Source organism: Ovis canadensis, chromosome 11, assembly GCF_042477335.2.
Source record: "Ovis canadensis isolate MfBH-ARS-UI-01 breed Bighorn chromosome 11, ARS-UI_OviCan_v2, whole genome shotgun sequence".
Lineage (NCBI taxonomy): Eukaryota > Metazoa > Chordata > Mammalia > Artiodactyla > Bovidae > Ovis > Ovis canadensis.
The window spans coordinates 60,219,285-60,242,175 of record NC_091255.1 but is presented as its reverse complement, the minus strand read 5'-3'; the positions used below and the strand labels follow the sequence as shown (position 1 = coordinate 60,242,175).

Here is a 22,891-nt window from a genome sequence, read left to right as displayed (position 1 = left end):
ATTACCTTTGTTCTTAAGGTAATTTCTATAATTGTGAGTTTGTAGAATTTACATTTTAATGATGACTGTGTTTAGCCATCAGCTTGCAAATTCCTGAAAATGTAGCAGTCAGCTGGAGCCAGTCTGCTGGGCACATTACTGGTGGAAGAGGAGGGAGAGGCCTTCAGAGGTTAAACTGGGGGGTTGGGAGGAGCAGGTACCCGGTGTAGGGAAAGTAAAGGGGCAGGTGGGGAAGTGTGACCCGAGGCTCCCTGGCTGTGGCCAGCGCAGTAAAGGCAGACAGGCATAGGAGGGCTAAACAGGTGGGCCAGGAGCTTATTCTGAGGATGTCAGTGCTGGCGAGGGTCTCTACTCAGTGGATGGCTGGAGCCCACCCAGGGAGGGTGCTCAAGCCTGGTGCTGTGCCCAAGACCCTCACTCATCCTGTGGTGTCTCCTGGCCCTGTTCTTTTCAAGGGCCAAGGCCGTGAGCTGGTCTAGGGCTGGAAAGAGCTCCCCTCATGGTGGGTAATGGGGGTTGCTGAGTGGGCGCTGGCAGGGCACTGGGAAGAGCTGGGAGGACAATGGACCTGGACCAGGGCTCATCCACCACTCAACTCTGAGTTCATCCAGCACAAGGTACACAAGGGTCCACCTGCTTTTTGAAATAGCTGCCTCTGCAGGGAGAAGGTAATGGCACCCCACTCCTGTACTCTTGCCTGGAGAGTCCCATGGCCCGGGGAGCCTGGTAGGCTGCAGTCCATGGGGTCGCGAAGAGTTGGACATGACTGAGCGACTTCCCTTTCACTTTTCACTTTCATGCATTGGAGAAGGAAATGGCAACCCACTCCAGTGTTCTTGCCTGGAGAATCCCAGGGACGGGGGAGCCTGGTGGGCTGCTGTCTATGGGGTCACACAGAGTTGGACACGACTGAAGTGACTTAGCACAGCAGCAGCAGGGAGAAGGCTGGGGAGTAGAGGGGGAGAACCAGGCAAGGCCCAGGGACCCCATCTGAGAAGAGAAGAAGGCCAGTGTCCTCACTGATCCAGGTGGGCCCCTCAGACCAGAGTCAGGCCCAGTTTGCTGTAGAGGACTTGCTGTGGGTCCTCCTGGGTCAGCTGCCATCTCCCCTAGGATGGGAGGACACTGTGATAATGTAAGTGGCTGCTGGGTTTTGTTTGTTTTAATATTTATTTATGTAAGTATTTGTCTGCACTGGGTCTTAGCTGTGGTATGTGGTATCTTCAGTTGCAGCATGCAAGATCCAGTTCCCCGAGACCAGGGATTGAACCCAAGTCCCCTGCATTGGGAGCACAGAGTCAGTTGTTGGACCATCAGGGAAGTCCCATGGCTGCTGTTTTAAAGTGTGGGGACATGTGTCACGCTCCTGAGCTGATTTTTGGTTTTGCTTCTGCGTTTGCGTCAGTGCTGGTGATGATCTGCGTCTCAGCCTGGGGGCTGCTTGGGCAGGTGTTCACTTTGGATCCTGCAGGATGAATTTATACACCTCTCTATGTGTGGTTATTTGTGGGCCAGCACCCACAGGCTGTCCCTGGAGTGGAGGAGACAGGCTTTTGACTGCTACCAGGTAAGAATCAGCAAGGACCTCTGGCAGCCCAGGCCTCATGACAGAGTCTGGCCATGTGACTCCCATGTGAGAAGTCCCTGAACCAAAGGGGTGGGGGTGTGGCCACCTGGTAGCAGCAAGCCCCATGGGACCTCTGCCCCCAGCCTGTGGTGGCACTTCTGACTCCCATCTACCCCTTCTGGTGTGACAGGGACAGGTCATTGCTGCCCAGCTCTGCTGGGGTAGGGGCCATCAGGGCAGTCCCCTGTGCCCTCTTCTCAGACACCCCCGCGGCAATAGCCTTATTTTACAAACAAGGAATTGTCCTTCCCAAAGCCCTCTGTCCATGGCAGTTCATTTGCCTTCCTAGGGCATGGCTGGGCTATGTCCTTACTTGGCAGATAAGGAAACGAAGGAAAGTCCAGGGTCTCCCAAACATGCCTTGAAGGCAGAGCTGAGGGGCAAGTCCTGGCCTTCATACTCCCACCCAGCTTTGTCCTCACCCATCACGGCCCACCCCTAGCCCCTCTCCCCTCCCTCACAGGGAACAGCTCTCAGCCTGGCAGGACTGAGTGGCAGGAAGGAGCCCAAAGAAGATGCAAGGCCTACCCTGCCCGTACCTAGTGGTGGCGGTGGATCAGGCCGGGTCCCAGGCTGAGGAAGTTCTCTCCTGCTACCTTTGGCGGCGCAGTCACCCCTGCTTCCCCACTGTTCAAGTTCACGTCCACTGTGTGACCGCAGCTCACCCTGGAGCAGCCACATGGGGACTAACAGCCGTGGGCTGCGGTCATTAGCACTGGACAGCGGGGGCCCCCCACCCCAGGCCTCCAGACTCCTGTGCCCAGGGGTATTTCCCACCTGACGGCCCCCTTCCTCTGAGCCAGCCTGGGCAGCTGCCAGCCCCATCTGACTGGAACAGAGCCCTGGATGGTCTGCCCTCCTCTGGACCAAGTCCAGTACTGGGGTCAGGGTGAGGAACAGGTACTCTTGAACTGATGACTTGCTGACCCCCGTAAACAGAAATTTAGAGGCACAAACTCACCTTTCCATCTCAGGGAAAGCTCATCTCACTTTTCTCCAAGCAGGGCCTTCTGGCACCAGGCAGAACTATGGGCGCTTAGTACAGTGTAAATATTCATTAAGCTTGCTCTCAGTTCAGCAAATATTTCCAGAGCATCTACTGAGGGGCAGGCCAGGTGCTGGAGCCAGGGATGAACACAACAGTCTCTCCATCCTGAGGGCGCTCAGCCTGGTGGGCAGATGGGGTAACATGCCTCTCCAGGGTAGGGTGGCAGGTGAGTGCCCTGGGCCAGGGCAGGTGGGTGGGTGGGGGCATAGAGCAGTCAGGGGGATCCCCTTAGGAGGTGATAACAGAGCAGAGTCTTGAGGGGTGAGTGTCGAGGGAGGAAGCTGGCATGAATAATGGTGGGTCGGGTGTATAGGGTGTGCTTGGAGGAAGGGCATGTCTTCCATCTTTGAAGAGTAAGCTGCCGAGCTGGGCGGGAAGAGGCATTGCATGCGTGAGGGCTGGTAAGCTTGTAGGAGCCACAGTTTCGTCCTTCCATTTCATCCTGTCTGCAAGGAGGCCTGGCTGCAGTGCCAAGTGTATGTAGGAGGTTCTACCTGGAAATCTTGCCTGGGAGGGCAGACTTGAGGGGACACTGTCCAAGAGACTGCTGCTGAGTGACGGGGTGGGGGAAGGAGGTTGGGGCAGGAACCGGCAGGGAGAGATGGACTTGAGAACATTTGAAGAGATGAAATCGTCAGGACTTGGGGATGACTTGGGGGTGAGGACCGAGCAGAGGGAGGAACCTGGGAAGCTTCCTGACTCTGGTGCTGTCTGCTGAGAAGGGACGATCTGGAGGGAAGGAGAGACTGTGAGTTCATGTTGGGACCTGTTGCATTGCAGTGGTTATTTGACAGCCAGGAGGAAATTAAAACAATGGGTACCAGGTGTTGCTGTTTAGTTGCTAAGTGGTGTCTGACTCTGCAACCCCATGGGCTGTAGCCCGCCAGGCTCCTCTGTCTGTGGGTCTTCCCAGGCAAGAATACTGGAGTGGGTTGCCATTACCTTCTCAAGGGGAATCTTCCCGACCCAGGAATTGAACAGGCATCTCCTGCGTTGTCAGGTGAATTCTGTACCACTGAGTCACCAGGGAAGCCCAAAGCCAGTACTTAGTAGACTCTCCATATCATCCCTTGAGGAGACTGGTCCTGAACCAACAGGGACTGCAGGTCAGGCAGGAGGTCAGGGCCCCGAGAGCATCTTCAGGGCAGTGGAGTAGCAGCTAGCCAGTAGAGAGATCGCCCAGGGAAAGGGTGGAGGAGAGCACCACACCTGGGATCCCACTGCTTGAGAGATTAGTTATGACTTCTGAGTGATGCCACCGGCAACAGGTCCTGGCACTCCCCGCCATGTTGCCCTCAGACATCAAAGTGCCTCCCTGCACTGTCCTCTCTGCCTTCCTGACAATGGAACTAGTAAATTCGAAAGCCAGGTCTGGAGCAGCCCTGGAGGCCCCACCCGAGAATCCCATTTGTATCCCCCTGGTTGGCTCCCTCCAGCTATTGGCATCTGGCTGGCGTGATGGGTGCTGGGGCCGCAGCCCGCTGTGTCCTTCCACATCAATTTCACCATCTGCCAAACACCAGGAGAGGGCATATGAAACATAAAGTGAGTTGAGGCGTGTAAGTGTTTCGGAATAAAAATGGTGTGTATCAGCAAGGGATTACAGTTATTACAAGGTCTGTGCCTGATGCCACCACTCACACCTGGGAGGGGAGGGCCTGGGCTCCTGCCTCTTGAGCCTCCTCCTCTGGGCACTGAGCCAGCACGGACAAGGCTCACTGAACAGAGGCTGCCGGCTGCCAGGCACTGGAGAGGTCCCAAGGACCCCCGGGGGCTCCCAGTGCACCACAGGACACACCACGAACCAGTCCCTTCATTCCCTCGTTGATTGTGGAGGGAACTTTGGAGTGGCCCAACAGGGGCTGTCATATTTTGTTTCCCCCATTTTACAGACCAGGCTTACACTTCAGTGTCTTGACTTAAGCAGCACAGCTAATTCTAGTAATGTAAGACCTGGCCTTCTGTTTCCATCCATTCATTCATTTATTCATTCAGTGAATAGTCAGTCTTCTGGTATTTATTGTGTGCTGCCAGGAACTCTCCCAGAAAGAGAGATGCAAAGGCTTTCCAGCTAATTTTTGTTTTAAAGTTGATTTCTTGGTTTTAAGTTTCACTTTCATGGACTTTTCGTAAAACATTGGCATCTGCTACCAGCAGTTGTAGTAAGATCCCTCTAGGGTGGTGTCTGGCTGGGCCAAAGCACAAACCTGTGTCTTTCTGGTCAACCCCTCACCATGAATTAGTGGCTTAGTGTTAGTTGCTCAGCTGTGTCCGACTCCGCAAAACCATGGACTGTAGCCCGCCATGAAATTCTCCAGACACGTGTACTGGAGTGGGTTGCCATCTCCTTCTCCAGGGGATCTTCCCAACCCAGCGATGGAACCCGGGTCTCCCGCATTGCGGGCAGATTCTTTACTATCTGAGCCACCAGGGAAGGCAATATCTAAAAGAGGCGGTGGGCACCCCCTGAGGCAGGATGTGGCACACTGGGAGGGAAAGAGGCTCAGCATGCAAGTTCCAGGGCCACAGCCTTGGCCACCAGCTGCGAGACTCTGGGTGGATGTGAGGGTGACATTAAATGGCACGGCGGAGGCACCTCGTGAAGTGAGCGTGTGATCAGTGGTGGTATCATTATTACAGTGATGTCCTTGTGCTGTTGGCAGCACTGGGCCAGTCCGGGGAGGGTTTCCAAGCTGGAAGGGCAGCTGACATTATGTGCAAGAAGCAGAGAGCTATTTTTCGGTTGGGGCCATGCAGCCCACCACTTTTTTTCCCCCTTGATGCTGAGTCAGAGTCAGTTTCCAAACCTCTCAGATCCTGTGGCATATGGGCATGTCCTGGGAATGAAACAGTAGCTCCTGTGAGAAAAGCCCTCCTCAAATACATGGTTTTGTGTATGTGTGTGTGTGTGTGTGTGTGTGTGTGTATGAGAGACAGAGAGGTGGGGGTGGGTCAGAGAGGAGAAATCTTAAACTGTCATGGAGTGGGAAGAAAACAAAAGAATGAAGGGACGGCATCTTCCTGTTGGGTTGTCTTGGGGTTGTAAAGCCTCTTTCCTGGGAAGATTTCCATTCCCTGCTCCATTTTCTGCTGTGCATAGGGACAGCCCAGTGCTCTTGGAGGCAGAGCTGCAGCAGAACTGGTCACAGCCAGCCTCACCCTTCCACCCCATCCCCACTGAGGACCAGCTGCATCGGCTGACAGTGATGCCAGCAGGTCCCCTGGTCCCCTGAGCCAGTCAAAGCTGGCCCTTAGTCATGACTGTCCCTGAGGCTCCAAGGTGGGGGCAACATCCCAGGGAGGATTGTGTGGCATGCTTCCTGTCCCCTCCTGGTCACCCCATCAAACTCTAGTGGGGTGCAAAGGCAGTGTCTTTTCTCCCCCCTTTGGCTGCATCATGCAAGATGTCAGATCTTAGTTCCTTGACCAGGGATTGAACCTGTGCCTAACAGATTCTTGCAGAGTGAGGAAGTACAGCCGGGAGCATACCTTTCACCTCTCGGGTCTTAACTCTCATGGCGGCCGCTGCTTGGTGTCAGGGCTGCACAGGCTGCGGCCAGCTCCCTGTTCCCCACCACCAGCCCCTCCAGGCAGCCAGGAAGCCTTCACCTCCTTGTGGCCCTGAGGCTCCTTTCTGCTCTGCACACTCTCACGTACACGTGGTAAGTGGGGAATGAGCCACACTGCACCTCACTAAAGAGTCAATGATAAGACCCTTCTTCTGCCCCTGGGGGATGGTCTTGGGTGGTTCATAAGCCTCCCAGGAGTTCCCCCAGGATTGGGCACCTGGTGCTCACAACAGTGGCCAACTCTATCACTCCTCCCCACACTCCTGCCCCCCACTTCCCAGAGAAACCACCTACCAGCCTCAGACTCTGCCTTTGGGAGAGCCCTGCTGACCCAGGTGCATCTGGGGAGCACCCAGCAGGGCCCCCACCCAGGCAGGGGATCGAGGAGGGCCTTCCCAAAAGAGTATCGATTAAGCTGAGCTCTGAAGCAGGAGTGAAAGTTGTCTTGGCAAAGAGGTATTCTTGGTGAGGAGAGGTAGCACGTGCAAGATGTTTGGGGATTGCAAGATCAGAGCATGGGATGCTGGCGGGGGGCGGACATGGAGTGCAGCAGGGCCTTCTTCGTTGGATGCACTAAAGGGCTGAGATTGCCCTGGGGCATGGGGAGTCACAGAATGGTTTAGAGCAGGTGACAATTCTTTAAAAATTGAAATCGAGTTGATTTATAGTGTTGTGTTAGTTTCAAATGTATAGCAAAGTGATTTAATTGTATATATAACATATATACAACATATATGTTGTTACAAATATTGCATAGAGTTCTGTGTGCTATACAGTAGGTCCTTGTTGCTTATCTGTTTTATATAGAGTAGTGCGTGTCTGTTAATCCCAACCTCCTAATTTGTCCCTCCCCCACGCTTTCCCCTTTGGGATCCATGAGTTTGTTTTCTGTGTTTGTGAGTCAATTTCTGTTTTGTAAATAAGTTCATTTGTATCATTTATTTAGATTTCACATGTAAGTGGTATATCATGTATCTTGTCTTTCTCTGACTTATTTCACTTTGTGTGATAAACTCTAGGTCCATCCATGTTGCTGGGAATGGCATTATTTCATTCTTTATTATGGCTGAGTAGTAGTTCATTGTATATGTATAGACCACATTTTCTTTATCCATGTATCTATTGATGAGCATTTAGGTTGCTTCCATGGCTTGGCTGATGTAAACAGTGCTGGTGTGAACACTGAGATGCATGTTTTTAATTCAAATTAGATTTTTCTCCAGGTACATGCCCAGGAGTGGAATTGCTGGATCATATGGCAATTCTATGTTTAGCTTTTTTTCTTTGGCCACACTGAGTGGCGTGCTGAATCTTAGTTCCCCAACCAGGGATCGAACCTCTACCCCTTGCAATGAAAGTGGGGAGTCTTAACCACTGGACTGTCAGGGAAGTCTCTATTTTTAGTTTTTAAGGGATCCTTCATACTGTTCTCCATAGTAGCTGCACCAATTTACATTCCCACCAAGAGTGTAGGAGGGTGCAGGTGACTATTTTTGAAAGCTTCTTCTGGCCACTCAGTGGAGAATAGATCTAGCACTGGCAATGGAGCAAACCGGAAGACCATTTCGGAGGCTGCCCTGGTGACCAGGTGGGATGATAGCTGTGAACAGTGTGGAGGCAGGGAGAACACCTAAAATTATGCCATGCGTGGAAGCAGCATCCGTTCTATGTGAAGTCCAACACTGGCCGTGTTTGGTTCTTGGCCTCCTTGGCTGCCCTGGGTGGTTTCTCAGGGGCCCCCGCAGCCTGGCCTCCCCTCTGCAAGCCTCTGACACAGCCCTGCTGCCCCCTCCTGTCTCCTTATCCCTCAGATCCGTCTGGGGACATTCCCAACAGTCATGTTTAGGGGGCTTTTCCCGGCTCCTACCAGCTGTCTCAGAACCCCTGGCCTTTAAACAGAAGTAGAGGGAGATCAGTGCTGCCTGCTTGTGCCGTCACGGACGCGCCCCTTAGTGGCCAGCCAGGATGCAGGCTGATCCTCTAGTCTTGAACCTAAGGCAAGTCACTCCGTCTCTGGAGTCTCAGTTTCTTCATCTATGAAAGAGGGATGTTCTGTGCCTCCCCGGAAACCATGTTAAGAGCACAGAGCGGACCAGTGGTGGACCAGCACTGGGACTGGTGTGGAGGGTCTGGGGGTTCAAGAAGGGAGCTCCTGTCCAGGGTGTGGGCTCCTCCCCCAAGCCCACCCCGCAGTCTTCTCTGACCATAGGTGACCAGACACCCAGGGAGGCTCTTGCAGGCCCAGCTCCACCAGCCTGGAGGGGTCGACCAGGCTGCTTGGTCCAGCCACATGCTCTCCAGGTCCTGGGCAGGCTGTCCATGCCCTGCAGAAGGGGCCCCTCATCAGAGCTGGACCAGGCACAGCTGGGAGAGTATCAGAGCAGGACCGAGACCTAGTCACTGGGAAGCCCACCTTCTGATGGCCAGACTCAGGCCCCGCTGCCTGGGCAGCTGTCATCCCAGGTGGGGGGCATCATATCCGACCTCCCTCTGGACGTGCCCAGCCCTGCTGCCCCTTTAAATGAGGGGTTGCCCGGGAGCACTGGGTGGAGGAGCTCAGAGCCTGCTTTGAAGACGTGAGCTGCATTTTGCTGCAGTGTGTGGCTGGCAGGCCTTGGTGCTCCCTGGCAGGGCCTCTCCAACCCCCCCTACTCTCTGTCTCGCACGAGCACACACTCCCTCTCCTTCTCCTCCATCCTTTTATCTCGGCCTCACACTCATAGTATCTGGGTCTGTAAAGTCACCACTTCCTTCCCGTGACTGCCATTTATAGCTGGCAGTAATGAAAGGCGCCTGTTTTATACTCGCTGGGCCCCAGCAGCACTACAGAGACACAGATCCCTTTGCTGCAAATAATTAATTTGGTCCCATATTGCATAACATCCTAAAAAGCTTTCCAGGGCAAGCTCCCGCCGGCCGGACACTGTGATCTCATCAATATTGCATGGCATCAGGCACTACTGTATGCGGTTTCATTAAAAATTTAATTTGTGGTTTAAATCTGCAGTGTTCCCTTTAAAAGGACGTAAAGGGAGGGAGAGGCTTCAGGTTGGGGCTGAGCAGATCTGGGGGGGAAGGGGGAATCCCAAGCTCCGGGAGAGGGAGGGGGGCCTTCCCAGGGCGGGAGCAGTGGGCCCCTCTCTGACTGGCTGCTGGCCAGGGCTGCTGCTGCTGCTGCTGGAGGGAGGGTGACTGGACCATTCATAGAAATTATTTCTCCAAAGCTTGTATTGTTTCCCTTTCTATAATCAGCCCCGGGAAAGGGCAGCTCCCAGGAACCCAGACACTGGAGGAGGGCTGAGGTGGCGATGGGGGAGGCTTTCCCTGGAGACCCTGGGCCCCTCCAGACCAGAGTTGCCACCCCACCCTGAACTCGGGGCTGTGTGGCCTCCTGCAAGTTATCTCTGCTGTCTGAGCTCTGGTCACCCCCGCTGCCCCATAAAGTCATTGCCGTGATTTCCTGAGAATGAGTGAAGGACTTCCTAGATCTGAGTCAGCACTTCTCACCATCACCCCCCCTGTTGCCATGGGGCAGGTGGCTCCTAGTGACAGGGTCGCAGTCCACAGAACCCCTGCTGAGAATCACAAGTGTCTGAAAGGCCACCATAAGTCTTATTTCTTTGTCTGGACCTCACTCCCTCCCAGAGATGACCTGAGTGATGCCCCCTGCCTTACAGCTTGTAGACTGGGATTTTGTTTCTGATGAGGGGCTTCACTGGGAAGTGAGGGGGACAGTTTTGCTCTTTCCAGGGAGGGAGGAGGGGCTCCTGAGAGCTCTGGTTCTTGTGGGGGAGGGGAGAGACGTGACCTGGGGAGGGGGAGCAAGCACAGATGGGCCAGAAGAGACTCCTGGGCAACCTCCTAACCCTGCCCAAGGGCGCCTGTCTGAGAGCACTTCAGACCTGCTCGCCCAGAGAGGCTGCTGATTGTCTCGTGTGTCTCGGAAGGCAGGGATTTGTGCATCCGGGGCTATCTTCTGACATTGTTCCAGAGTGATTAAGTTAAGCCTCCTGGGGCCAGCTGGAGAGAGAGGACACGTTGCTTTGTAAACCTGATTTGCTGCCGTAGCATTTACAGTGTGCCCGGGGTGCACCCACAGTGCCCTCCTCTCTCGCACATGTGGGTCTCACCACCCACATATACACATCATGTGTTCAGGACACGACTTGTCACCACTCACTTCAGTGCACAGGTCTGTGTCCAATTGTGGTGGGCTTACATTGAATCCTCAATGTCCCAAATGCCCACACAAGGCACAACTACAGCCTGCTGGAAGACTTGTCCTGAAGGGGTCCGTTTCCCTGGGCAATAGCCACAGGTACCATGGGGGCTAGAGCAGGGGTCTAAATGTCTGAGATATGAAGGCTTCCTAAGAAGAGGTCCAGAGCCAGCGCTGACCAGGATCCCTAGACCCTGTGGGGCCTTTGCATTGCCTGGGGTACCTTTCTACATCCCTGGGGAAATAGGACAAGGGAAATGTGGTTTTCAAAGAACCTGTGAGCTTGGATGATGGTGTGATGAGATCCACGGGCCATATAGCTGGGCAGCTGAGGGTCCCCCAGGGAGGGAAGATCTGCTGGGGCCAGGGGCTGCATCCAGATAGAAAAGCGTGGCTGCCATCACCACACAGATAGAAAAAGAACAGACAGTTCCGTCCTGGCAGGCCTGCCATGCGTTAGAAAGCACACATTTGGTAATGGAGCAGCTTGGCCTGGCTACAGCCTGGGAATAGGACCCAAGCTCTCGGCATGCTGTTTTCTTTGCCTGTTTCCCAGACAGTCCGTGAGCACTGACTTGGAGCACACTCTAGACACTACTGGATGGTGGGAAGATAGAGATGGCTTGAGCAACATGCCTGGGCCAGAGCTGGCTCCTCTGCTCAGCTGCTGTGGGACCTTGAACAGGTGACTTCACCTCTCTGGGCTGTGTTAAGAGTTAAATTGGACAAGCCCCATAAAGCTCTTAGAATGGTGCTAGTCTGCAGAAATAACTTGGTAAAACTTAGTAAATGCTGACTATGATTGTTTTTTGTCTTTCTCTCCCTCAAGATGCTCAGGTACTAGTAATACCATAAGGGAATGAAGGAGGGGCTGAACCATGGATCCCGGAGTAGGGGGCTCCTACCAAGACACAGAAAAGGAAGGAAAGTGGGCCTCTGAGTCACACGTCAAGTTGGGCCCCTGCACAACAGCTCTCTCTCTCTCTACCTTTTAAATTCTTAAATTTAAATTTTAAAATGTTTTAAATTGTGGTAATACATATATAACTTAAAAATTTACCTTTGTAACCATTTTAAAGCATGCAGTTCAGTGGTCTTAAGTACCTTCACATTGTTGTGCAACCCTCTCCAGGCATCTTTCATCTTTCCAAACTGAAACTCTGCCCCCTGAAACTCTACTCTCTATCCCTCCTCCCTGCAGGCCCGAGTACCCATCATTCCATTCTCTGTCTTCCTGAATTTGACTCCTTTAAGGACCTCATAAGTGAAATCATGCATATTAGTGCTGTCGCCACTGACTTATTTCACTGAGCATGATGTCCTCAAAGTCCTTCCGTGTTGTATGGGGGTCAGAATGTCGCTCCTTTTCGAGGCTGAGTTTTATTCTGTTGCATGAATGGACTGCATTTGGTTTATTCACTCACCTGATGATGGACAGGTGGGTTGCTTTCACCATTTGGTGATTGGGGTGGTGCTGCTATAAAGGTGGGTGTACCAAATAAATAAATAAATAAATAAATAAAGGTGGGTGTACAGATATCTCTCTCTCCTGGACCCTGCCTTCACTGATTTTATATATATACCCAGAAGTGGGAATGGGTAGATCATATGGTCCCCACCCCTCACTACAAATGCAGGAACTGAAGCCACACAGAGGAGCTCAGATGCTCGCCCAGGGACCCAGCGTCCCCACCCCCCAACCCCAGGCCTCCAGCTCCCCTGTGGCCTATCCCCAGGTCTCCTGGAAGGCCCTCTGGAAGAGGCGGGCTGGGACGGACACACTGGAGAAGAGTGGTCACTGTCGCCACAGGAAGGGCAGCATCGCGGGGGTCCCACGGGGAGGGGGCCGGGACGGCATGTGGATCGTCACCAACCAGCCTTGACTGAGCGTGATGCCTTCCAGCGCTGGGAAGGCAGCCGTGAAGCGTGACAAAGTCTCCCAAGGGGAGAGAGAGACAAGGAGCCAGGCAGCAGTAGGGGCACGGGAGGGCAGGCTCCGGTCCCTTCCACATAAGGGCCTGTCACCAAGGCATGGGGGAGTGCCCTCTGCCCCTGGCCACCTCCTCAGCTTCTGTTAAACCTTGGAGGTCGCCCAGTCTGCCACATGGGAAGTCTGGATGGTTCTCCATGGCTTGGACGGGGGGCTCAGCAGGAAGGGGTTTCTGTGGCTGTGCCTCTCTGTCCCAGGGGACTACTCAGCTCTTTGGGGTCAGCAGAACCACCTGGGCTTGGTGGAGATGCCAGGCTCTGCCCTCCACAGGGCTAGTCCGGTTAGCCTAGTGAGGCCAGGGACCAGCCCCAGGGCTTCTTCAGTTTCTTGATAAGAACTGAAGGGCTCCTCGCTTCCCAGGGAACCCCAGTGCTAACAAATGACTCTGGTGCCCGTTCTTGGCCTGTTGTCCAAGTAGTTCCATTTCTTTCTACAGGGGACACCACACTGACCCCTGCGGCTGGAGGCCTCCTGCTATCAATGAACTGAGCCTGAGCGTGGCTTCAGCCCGGGGCATTGCAGAACCCCCACATCCCCTTTTCTTGTCCCCCCAGCACAGCGACTGGAGGCAATAGGAGGCCTGATGACCTGTGGGGGACATCCCTTGGGAAGTAAAAAGAAAGGACACTTGTCATCTGTAGCGACTGGCACACCAGCATGTTTTGACTGTGGCATGACCTAGCGGCCTCCTAGTCCCGTGTCCTGACGGATGAGTTGACCAAGGGGTCAGCCCAGTTTCCCTGGGTCTGCCCATGCTTCATTCTCCTGGTTTCTGTTTTCCTTTAAGGAAACTTATACCTGTCTAAAAAATACCTTTTTTGTTTAACTTGACCCCGGTTAAGTTAAACTTTGCTCTTTGCAACCAGCATCCTGCCCGGTGGAGGATGCTGTTTCAGCTGTTACAAACCAACTTATCATGGGATGTGGGCAAGGCAGTTGGGAGGAGTGGAGGGGGCCTGGGTTTCTGACACAGATGAGGGTCACTGGAGAAAGAGGTAGTGTGGTTGTGTATATGTTGGAAAGATCACTGAAGGAACTTTCCTACCTCTGAAGGGTGCAGCTGAACAGTTAGTAACATAGCTTTGCCTACACATACCACCCCACCCCAGAAGCCTGGGTTTGGATCCTACTGCTTCCCAGGTGACACTAGTGGTAAATAACCTACCTGCCAGTGCAGGAGACATAAGAGATATGGGTTCAATCCCTGGGTTGGGAAGATCCCCTGGAGGAGGGCATGGCAACCCACTCCAATATTCTTGCCTGGAGAGTCCCATGGACAGAGGAGCCTGGCAGGCTACAGTCCAGGGGGTGCAAAGAATCAGACATGACGGAAGTGACTTAGCACGCACTTACGCAGTGATGACCAACTGTGGTCCTTGCTCAAGTTTACCTCTCTGAACACCAATAAGCACATCTGAAATATGGTGATAACAAGACATGGGATTGTTGGGAAGATGGCAGGAAAGGAAATGAATGAAGCCCCTGGCACAGTGTCTGGACATAACAGATTCTCAATACGCTGTCATAGTACCATCCATCAAGGCCAAGGGTGGCACGCAGCAGCTGCAACCCAGAAAGTCAGGCTGCACCTCCTCTTCGCCAACTGCGAGCCCTCGGCCCCAGCTGCCCACTTGCACCCCTCCCTCCACGAAGGAGCCGACTGTTCTCCCCAACCCACCCTCGAGGACGGAGCTGAGTGCCAGCTGCAGGCTCCAGGGTTCCTATGGCTGGGATCCAGGCTTCTCTTACTGTCGTTAAAGTGTTTTGCTGCTGGGAAGCCTCAAGCATCTCCATGAAGGGACATAAATAAAGGCAATGACTTGGCCATTAGGAAGTTTCGCCTGGTGTGTCCACCCCAGAGCGCCCTGGCAGGCTCGCCAGGGAGTACAGGGGCAGGAGAGAAGCCTCTCGTGTGCTCCGTTTCTGGGTCAGGTACCTCTTATTCTCCAGGCTGCCAACGGAATGGGGGATGGGTGTAGACAATGTACCCCGACTCAGGATGGCATGGGAGGGTCGTGGGGCCAGCCAGCCCCAGGAGGGAGCATAGTAAGCATGGTGAGGCAGGCCAGAGGGTGCTGCTCTGCGGAGCCCTCCTTCCTCCCCGAGCTGCACATGGAACCTAGAGATGGGCGTATGGCTCAGAACCCAGAGCTGGGGGTTGGGGCAGGCAGCGCACTCTGGTGGCTCTGGGGATGGGCTTTGGCACCAGGCCAGCGTGGGTGCAAGTCCTGTTCCTGTGCACTGTCTGTGCAGGTCCCACCAACTTGATAAACCGGGGTGTAGTCTCCGGGGTGTAGAATAGAGACAGTGATGCTCTCCACTCCCGGGAGCTGAGCCTAGAGTCACCAGCTCTTGTGGGGGTTGACATGCATGCAGCCCTGGATTGTCCCATGCAAACGTTTTGGGGTGAGGCCCAGCTAGCTGCCCATGGGGTCTCTACTCTAATGTGAGGAGATGCCAGGACCCTGCTGGCAGGGGTGTGTGGGGGCGGAAATCTGACCTCGGGTCAAAGGTGAGACTGAGTAGTGGCTGGTGGCAGAGCTCCCCAGGAGGGAGTCCTGCTGTTCCAGAGTGGTGGAGGTTGAGGGTGGGATGCTGGCCACAGTTAGAGGTGGGGGTGGGATGACTGGGGGCCCAGAACCAAACTGAATTAATCGAACCCAACAGGCTTGGGTCAGAGAGGGCTCAGAGGGTACCTAGACTACTTCTCAGTTTTTATTTGACTGTTGAGAGCTTCCACCCCCACCCAACCCAGGCTTCTGTCTTCTCTTCTTTAAAAATGGTGATGGCACATCTTCATTTATTAATTTTTTGCTTAATAACACTTAAAAAAACCCTAGATGCCCATGAGAAATAATTCACACTCTGTGGACAGTTGTCAAGGCTTGCTGGATGTGCCCGAGTGGCCCTGAATCTATGCCAGCTCCCTGGTATTTCCTGGAGCCAGGGAGCCTGGGAGCAGGGTGGGAGGATTCGGGGCTGCAAAGCTGAAAGGGAGCAGAAGGTGGGACATGGGAGGGGGAAGGTGAGGTGGTCACTAGGGTGCTGGGGGACCATCCCAGAATGCAGGCTGGAGAGCGAGGCCAGCCCGAGCTGGGTGATGTCCTGGCATCTGTGGGTTCAGTCCAGCTGAGAGCTCCACAGGAGCAAGAGCAGAAGAGGGCAAGGGGCAGAACAGGGCAGAGCAGGATGCAGGGCAGCTGAGGAGGTCCCCAGGATGGGGCAGGTGTCTCCCCACCAACCCTCCAGGGAAGCAGTAGGTTGGGGTTCTGTGTCTTCCTCCCTCTGCCCCCCACTCTCTGCTGGGGAGTTGGGGCCCTGGGTGACCGAGGTGACCTGTCCTGGGATCTGTGTCAGGATGCAGGCCAAGGTGAGCTGAGTGAGCCAAGGCCAGAACTGCTCTGACCTAGTGACCTTCCCAGCGGTCCCTTCATAGCAGGAGTGGTAATTGGGTTTTACATGGGGCCCTCTAGCACTGACCTAGTTGTCCCGGTTCCTGCCTTCCTCTGTCCCTCTGCGTTCACCCCTGATATTCTTTAAACCCCAGGCATTGTGCCTTTCCCTGTCTGGCTCTCATCCTCCCCTCTGATTCCACTGGGCAAAGTCAGGCTGCAGCAGGGATTCGGGGCGTCTGTCACGGCCTGTGCTTCTCAAGGGCACCCCACTCTGGGCCCACCTCTGGGAATGAGACCAGTGAGGCTCTGGGTCTGCACGCTGGACAGCTGAGCAGGAGGTGATGGCCTGAGCGTCACCCCGTTTGGGGCCTCTTCTCTGACACTGGTTCCCCATGTGTGTGAGGAAGGACAGAAAGGTTGGGGACCAGTTCCTCACCGGGAAGTGGCATCAATAATGCAAAGTGCACAGGCTCAACTGAAATAACCTGGGTCGGGCACAAGGCCTGGCATCTGTCTCCATTTCTCTTCCTCTCTCATCACTTCCTCACCCACAGAATGGAGGTCTTGACATCCCAGTGAGAGCCCTGCGCCCCCAGGGACTGTGTGTCCACTACCAGACACTGACCGTCTGCAGTGGTGCTGGGGTAGCACATATGCAAGCAGCTTCTGTGACTAGAACACCTCTGGGGGGGAATGTTCTTGGGTTCCCCATTCACAGATGAGAGCACTGAGGCTCTGAATGACAAAGGGACTGGCCCAGGGTAAAGAGTTGGTCCTGGTGGACTCAGGATTCCAGCTTGGTGACCCACCCCCAGCCCCTGCGTGTCACCCCTGCTCATGATGTTCAGCAACTCTGGGGAGACCTGGGGGAATGGAGGGCCAGAAGCTCATCCTGCAGTGGATCACCACCCTGGCACACTCACCAGCCCCATGAATTGCCAAGCACATCCTGGTCTGGGTTCTGGCAGGCTGCTGCTTGTTTTTCGAGACTCATCGGCATGGGGCTGCCGGGAAAGCAGGCACCTGTCTCAAATGGGGATGTTTACCCGGCTCTGCACACTGAGGGGGCATGTTCCTCGATTCCTACAGGGCCAAACCCCTGTGAGAGGGAGCCTCGAGCGAGTTAGCTGAGAGTGCAGATGGCTTTGGGTTCAAAACGGGCCAAAGCTTTCACCAGCTCCTGCGAACAGTTCCCTAAACGTGGAGGTTTGACTGAAATCAGGCAGGCGACATCAGCAGCCCCCACCTCCACCCCCTAGAATTCCCCTATTGCCCTCCCCCAGACTTCCCTCCTCTGATTCCAGATTCGCCTCTGCCTGGTCTCCCAGCTCCTGCAAGCTGCCAAGCATGAAGCCTGCCCTCCGAGGCTGGATGAATAATAGAACTGAAATCACCCCTAGTTAAAAATAGATACTCTTCTTAATAAATATTTTATATACTGTCTTTAGGATATACAGATCCCCTGTCTGCGGAGTTAAAGCAAACCCTGTTATCGAACCCTGCCTTGGCAGGGCCCAGCATCCCTCCAGCCATGGCTGCTGACTGTGATCTACCCCCTCTTCGGTGACATCTGCTGAAAATAACCCACACCAGTAAGGACAGCACGTCCGGCCAGGAGCAGCCTGGGAATTCTTGGATGGGCTAGTCACTTATGAATTTTATGGGGGCAAATCAGTTATCTGACGCCCCTGGTTAGTGAGGCTCGAAGTTCAGAAAAGTCAAAACCAAGTTCTCATGTTCCAGCTGTACAGAAGGACTCCCCTCGGTGAGCAGAAGCTGGGGGGCTTCTGGGGGCAGCCTCAGGGAGGAAGACAAAATTCCAGGTGGGGAGGAGGAAGTAGTTTAAAGCACTGGCCCATTTCAGAAAACTTTGCAAATGCAGTACAACCTTGAAGGTCTGCATTAATTAGGACACAGCATGATCTAGATACAGCGAATGGATCTGAATAATCTGCTGAAACAGGTTCTAATCTTGACCGCCCCCTCCCGCCATGAGCTTCCCATGGGAGACAGGGGCCGGCAGGAAATGCTGGGGTCTGCCCTGCTCAGACATGACTGAGCGACTTCACTTTCACTTTTAACTTTCGCTTTTCACTTTCATGCATTGGAGAAGGAAATGACAACCCACTCCAGTGTTCTTGCCTGGAGAATCCCAGGGACAGGGGAGCCTGGTGGGCTGCTGTCTATGGGGTCACACAGAGTCGAACATGACTGAAGTGACTCAGCAGCAGCAGCAGCAGCAGCAGCAGCAGCAGCAGAGCAGCCCCGCACGCAGACCACTTCAAAGTAACCCCTACTCTGCAGGCCCCTAGAGAATGGTTGATGTCCTTATTCAACAGGGCAGGAGACTGGATATTGAAGGGGCAGAATATGCTGGTGCTGGCTCGGATGAACCAAATGGGTTTGGGGCCCATGTCTCAGTGTTGGTCTCTCTCCCTGGACTGGCAGCTCCTTACCCCATCTGGTTTACTTGGACTGAGCACAGAGGCCCTTCCCTGTGAGGCCTCCCTGCCCTGAGGATGGACCTCTCTCCCTTGTGCCCAGCTTGCTTTGAGGATATTTTAGTTTAGCACTTAGCACCCTGATGAACGGGTAGACGGATGGGTGGGTTGATGAATAGTAGAAGGCTGGCTGAATAGGTGGATGGCTGGATGAATGGTGGGTGACTGAGCGGTGGATGGTTGGATGGGTGGATGAATGGATATATGAGTGGTTAGATGGTTTGTTATTCTTGTTCAGTCACTCAGTCATGTCCGACTCTTTGCAACCCCATGGACTGCAGCAGACCAGGCTTCCCTGTCTTTCACCATCTCCTGGAGTTTGCTCAAACTCATGCCATTGAGTCGGTGATGCCATCCAACCATCTTGTCCTCTGTTGTTCCCTTCTCCTCCTGTCTTCAATCTTTCCCAGCACCCAGGTCTTTTCTAATGAGTTGGCTCTTTGCATCAAGTGGCCACAGTATTGAAACTTCAGCTTCAGCATCAGTCCTTCCAATGAATATTCAGGGTTGATTTCCTTTAGGATTGACTGGTTTGATGGATGGATGGATGGAAAGATGTATGGGTACATAGATAGGTGGATGGTTGGAGAGATGGATACATAGATAGATGGATAGGTATGTGGATGGATGGGTGGAGGATGAGTGGATGGATGCATGGATAGGCGGATGGATAAATGGATGGGTGGATGGATAAATGTGTGGATGGGTAGATGGATGAGGGTATGTGTGCATGGATGGTGGATGGGTTTATAAATAGATGCATGACTGGAAAAAGCTATCTTATATCAAAGGGGATTCATGTTCAAAAAGCCACCACCTTATATCAAAGATTTCCAAGGGGAATTGACCACAGAATAAAAATTACTCCAGGGTTGATCATATAGCTGGTAATGTACTTTAATTCTTCTCTACTCCTGTTGCTTTCTATCCTTTTCTTCCCAGTTCCTGGATTATTGGCTGGAAAGGCAGGGCTTGGGAAGCAAGGAGGGGTGGGATAACTCAGATCTGCAGAGGACAGACAGAGCTCAAGGACCTGATGCTAGGCTCTCCCACATGGCCCACCTGGAGACCTTGAGAAAAGGGGCTGCCCCTCCACTGTCAGTGAGCCAGGGCACTTTAGGACAGATTTCCCTTGAACATAACATGCTGGAATGTCGGGCAATCAGAACTCAGCACCACCTGGGCTCATGTTGGGTGGAGCTTTGTGGGGGATAAAAATAAGTTTAAAAAAATCCAATTATTTCAATAGAAATCATTTCTTTAAAAATCCATGCCACTATGTCTACACTTGTTTTGCCTTTTTTTTTTTTTAATTTTGGAAGGTACAGGAGAAGAAAGTCATGAAATCTTTTCATTTCTCTGTGATTGAGCAAACTCTTAAAATATTAAACTGTTGCTTAATAATTGATTAAAACTAATCTCAGCGGGAGCCAATCACCCATTTGGCAGAACCTCTTTAAGCTTTTAGGGGCTTTCAGCTCCCCGTGGCCGCCTAACCTTTCTCTTGTCTGGTTCATTCAGGTCTCAGCAAATGGCTTGCCTCTTGTGGATCATGACATCACGATGCCTCTATTGAGCTGTGGGATGGCTGACTGAGGCTGGATTCAAAAATAAAGTAAAGTCCTAGAAATGCTGTGTCTGAAGAGGCAAGGGGGAGGAGGGATGTCAGAAATAATGGTACTGTGGATTTCCAAGATGCAGAAGCAGAATCAGAGGTAAGGCTGTGTGGCCTTCAAAGCTACTTAAGTTGTCTGTGACTTAAGTTTTTCTGCAGAACAACTATTATGCTGACCTCTCTGTTTTTCATGGGGACACTAGAAGTGTTGAGTAGAATGCTTTAGGACGTGGATTCATCAGACTGTCCTGATCCAAGCCTTCCCCAGTGGTTACTTCATATGTGACCTTGGATGAGTTTCTTAGCTTCTCTGTGCCTCAGTTTCCTCAGATGTAGAATGGGGGTACATATGGTTCAGTGGCTGGTGAACCCTGGTGGTTCAGTGGCTGAGACTCCGCACTCCGAGTGCAGTGGGACCAGGTTTGATTCCTGGCCAGGGAACTAGATCCTACATACAGGAACTAAGAGTTTGAATGCCACAACAAAAGATCCCACTTCCCGAAATGAAAATACAAGACCCTGTGTGCTGCAACTAAAACCTCGTGCAGCCAAATAAATAAATAAATATTAAGAAAAAATGCGGGTAAGCATAGAAATGCCCTCCTGAGCAGATTAGGTAAGACAGTCTTAGCATTTGCCAGGGCTGAGAAAGAGCTCCACTGTGTTCACTATGCTGATTTTAAAACAAGTGCTTTGAATTCTGAAAGAGAAAGGGCCCTTATGAGAACAGCCAAAGTCCGCCAAACTAAGCACAGTCTGATATGTGCACACCCATGTTCATGGCAGCATTACTCAGAACAGCCAAAAGGTAGAAGCAACCCAAGGTAAACAAAATATGGTGTGTCCACACAACAGAATATTATTCAGTCTTAAAAATGAAGGAAATTCTAACATATGCTACAATGTAGATGAACCTTAAAGGCATTATGTTAAATGAAATAAGCCAGACCCAAGAGGACAAATACCCTATGATACCCTATGATTCTCCTTGTATGAGGCCCCTAGGGTAGCCAAATTCATAGAGGCACAGTAGAATAGTGGATGCCTGGGGCTGGGGAAGGGGCAGTGGGGAGGCAGTGTTTAATGGGGACAGAGTTTCAGCATGGGAAGATGAAGGTCTGGAGATGGATGGTGGTGATGTGAATGTACTCAAGGCCACTGAACTGTACACTTTAAATGGTTAATATGGTGAATTTTATGTTATGTGAATTTTACTGCAATGAAAAGTAACAACTAAAAACATCACTAAGCACTCTGGCCTCCCACCCTGAGTGTGTCACCCCTAGTTGGGACCAGGTTCATTTACTGTCTGTGGATGGTGCTCATATATGCATGGGTGGGGCAGGGTCCTTTCACGAGAGCTCAGCAGGGACCGCCCCCTCCCCCACCTTCTGGATCATCCACAGACGAGGTGAGAGAAGCTTCAGGGCCCCACAGCTGGATGAGCCAACCTCAACTTTCTGTGTTGTTGTTGGGAGTAGAAATGAATCTGTCTCTTTGGAAGGGGCTCCTTGGGAGGGTGGAGCCCTCAAAGACGTGGCCAGGCTGGAGCCTCTGAGGAGTGGAGCTGGAGTTTGAACGCTGCCTGGTCCTAACTTAGCCTCATGCTCATTCTCTTGGGCCAGCCAGGCTTGGTAGCATGGTCACTTGATGGGGGAATTCAGTACAGGAGGACAGAGACAGGGCCTGGACCCCACCCCTGAGAATCCCCTGTCACCGGAGAACACAGGCAACAATGATGACAGTGCTTTTTGAGATGCTGTTAACGATAATATGAATTCCTGCTGCCTTCCTAGAATTTAGGGCTTAGAAACTACTTCCACATGGTTGATTTGTGTTTTATTTCCTGCAGTCTGCCGGCCCTATCCCTCTCTACAGACTTCTTCTATTTTATCTATCTTTTTTTTTTTTTTTTGCATTTCTTTTCCATGGGGATGGTCTTGATCCCTGTCTCCTGTACAATGTCACGAACCTCTGTCCATAGTTCATCAGGCACTCTATCTATCAGATCTAGTCCCTTAAATCTATTTCTTACTTTCACTGTATAAGCATAAGGGATTTGATTTAGGTCATACCTGAATGGTCTAGTGGTTTTCCCTACTTTCTTCAATTTCAGTCTGAATTTGGCAATAAGGAGCTCATGATCTGAGTCACAGTCAGCTTCTGGTCTTGTTTTTGCTGACTGTATAGAGCTTCTCCATCTTTGGCTGCAAAGAATTTAATCAATCTGATTTCCATGTTGACCATTTGATGAAGTCCATGTGTAGAGTCTTCTCTTGTGTTGTTGGAAGAGGGTGTCTGGGGAGGCCTTACAAATAGCTGTGAAAAGAAGAGAAGCGAAAAGCAAAGGAGAAAAGGAAAGATATAAGCATCTGAATGCAGAGTTCCAAAGAATAGCAAGGAGAGATAAGAAAGCCTTCCTCAGTAATCAATACAAAGAAATAGAGAAAAACAGCAGAATGGGAAAGACTAGAGATCTCTTCAAGAAAATTAGAGACACCAAGGGAACATTTCATGAAAAGATGGGCTCGGTAAAGGACAGAAATGGTATGGACCTAACAGAAGCAGAAGATATTAAGAAGAGGTAGCAAGAATACACAGAAGACCTGTACAAAAAAGATCTTCATGACCCAGATAATCATCATGGTGTGATCACTCACCTAGAGCCAGACATCCTGGAATGTGAAGTCAAGTGGGCCTTAGAAAGCATCACTATGAACAAAGCTAGTGGAGGTGATGGAATTCCAGTTGAGCTATTTCAAATCCTGAAAGATGATGCTGTGAAAGTGCTGCACTCAATATGCCAGCAAATTTGGAAAACTCAGCAGTGGCCACAGGACTGGAAAAGGTCAGTTTTCATTCCAGTCCCAAAGAAGGGCAATGCCAAAGAATGCTCAAACTACCGCACAATTGCACTCATCTCGCAC

At 52.3% G+C, this 22,891-nt stretch overlaps 1 protein-coding gene across 4 annotated transcripts in view; it reads left to right on the top strand.

Moving 5' to 3' along the window:
• The window catches only part of ENDOV (endonuclease V), an 82,503-nt gene extending 60,087 nt beyond the window's left edge, over positions 1 to 22,416 (top strand). Inside the window, exon 10 of one of the 4 annotated variants that reach the window (XM_069541956.1) lies at positions 19,871 to 22,416. In XM_069541956.1, coding sequence (XP_069398057.1) covers positions 19,871 to 19,905 — 35 coding nt within the window. In that variant the 3' untranslated portion in view covers positions 19,906 to 22,416. Of the gene's footprint in view, positions 1 to 11,292; positions 12,003 to 19,870 lie in introns of those variants that run through there. The other 3 variants (XM_069541959.1, XM_069541957.1, XM_069541961.1) reach the window with 3 other exon arrangements.
• Positions 22,417 to 22,891: the final 475 nt, after the last annotated feature.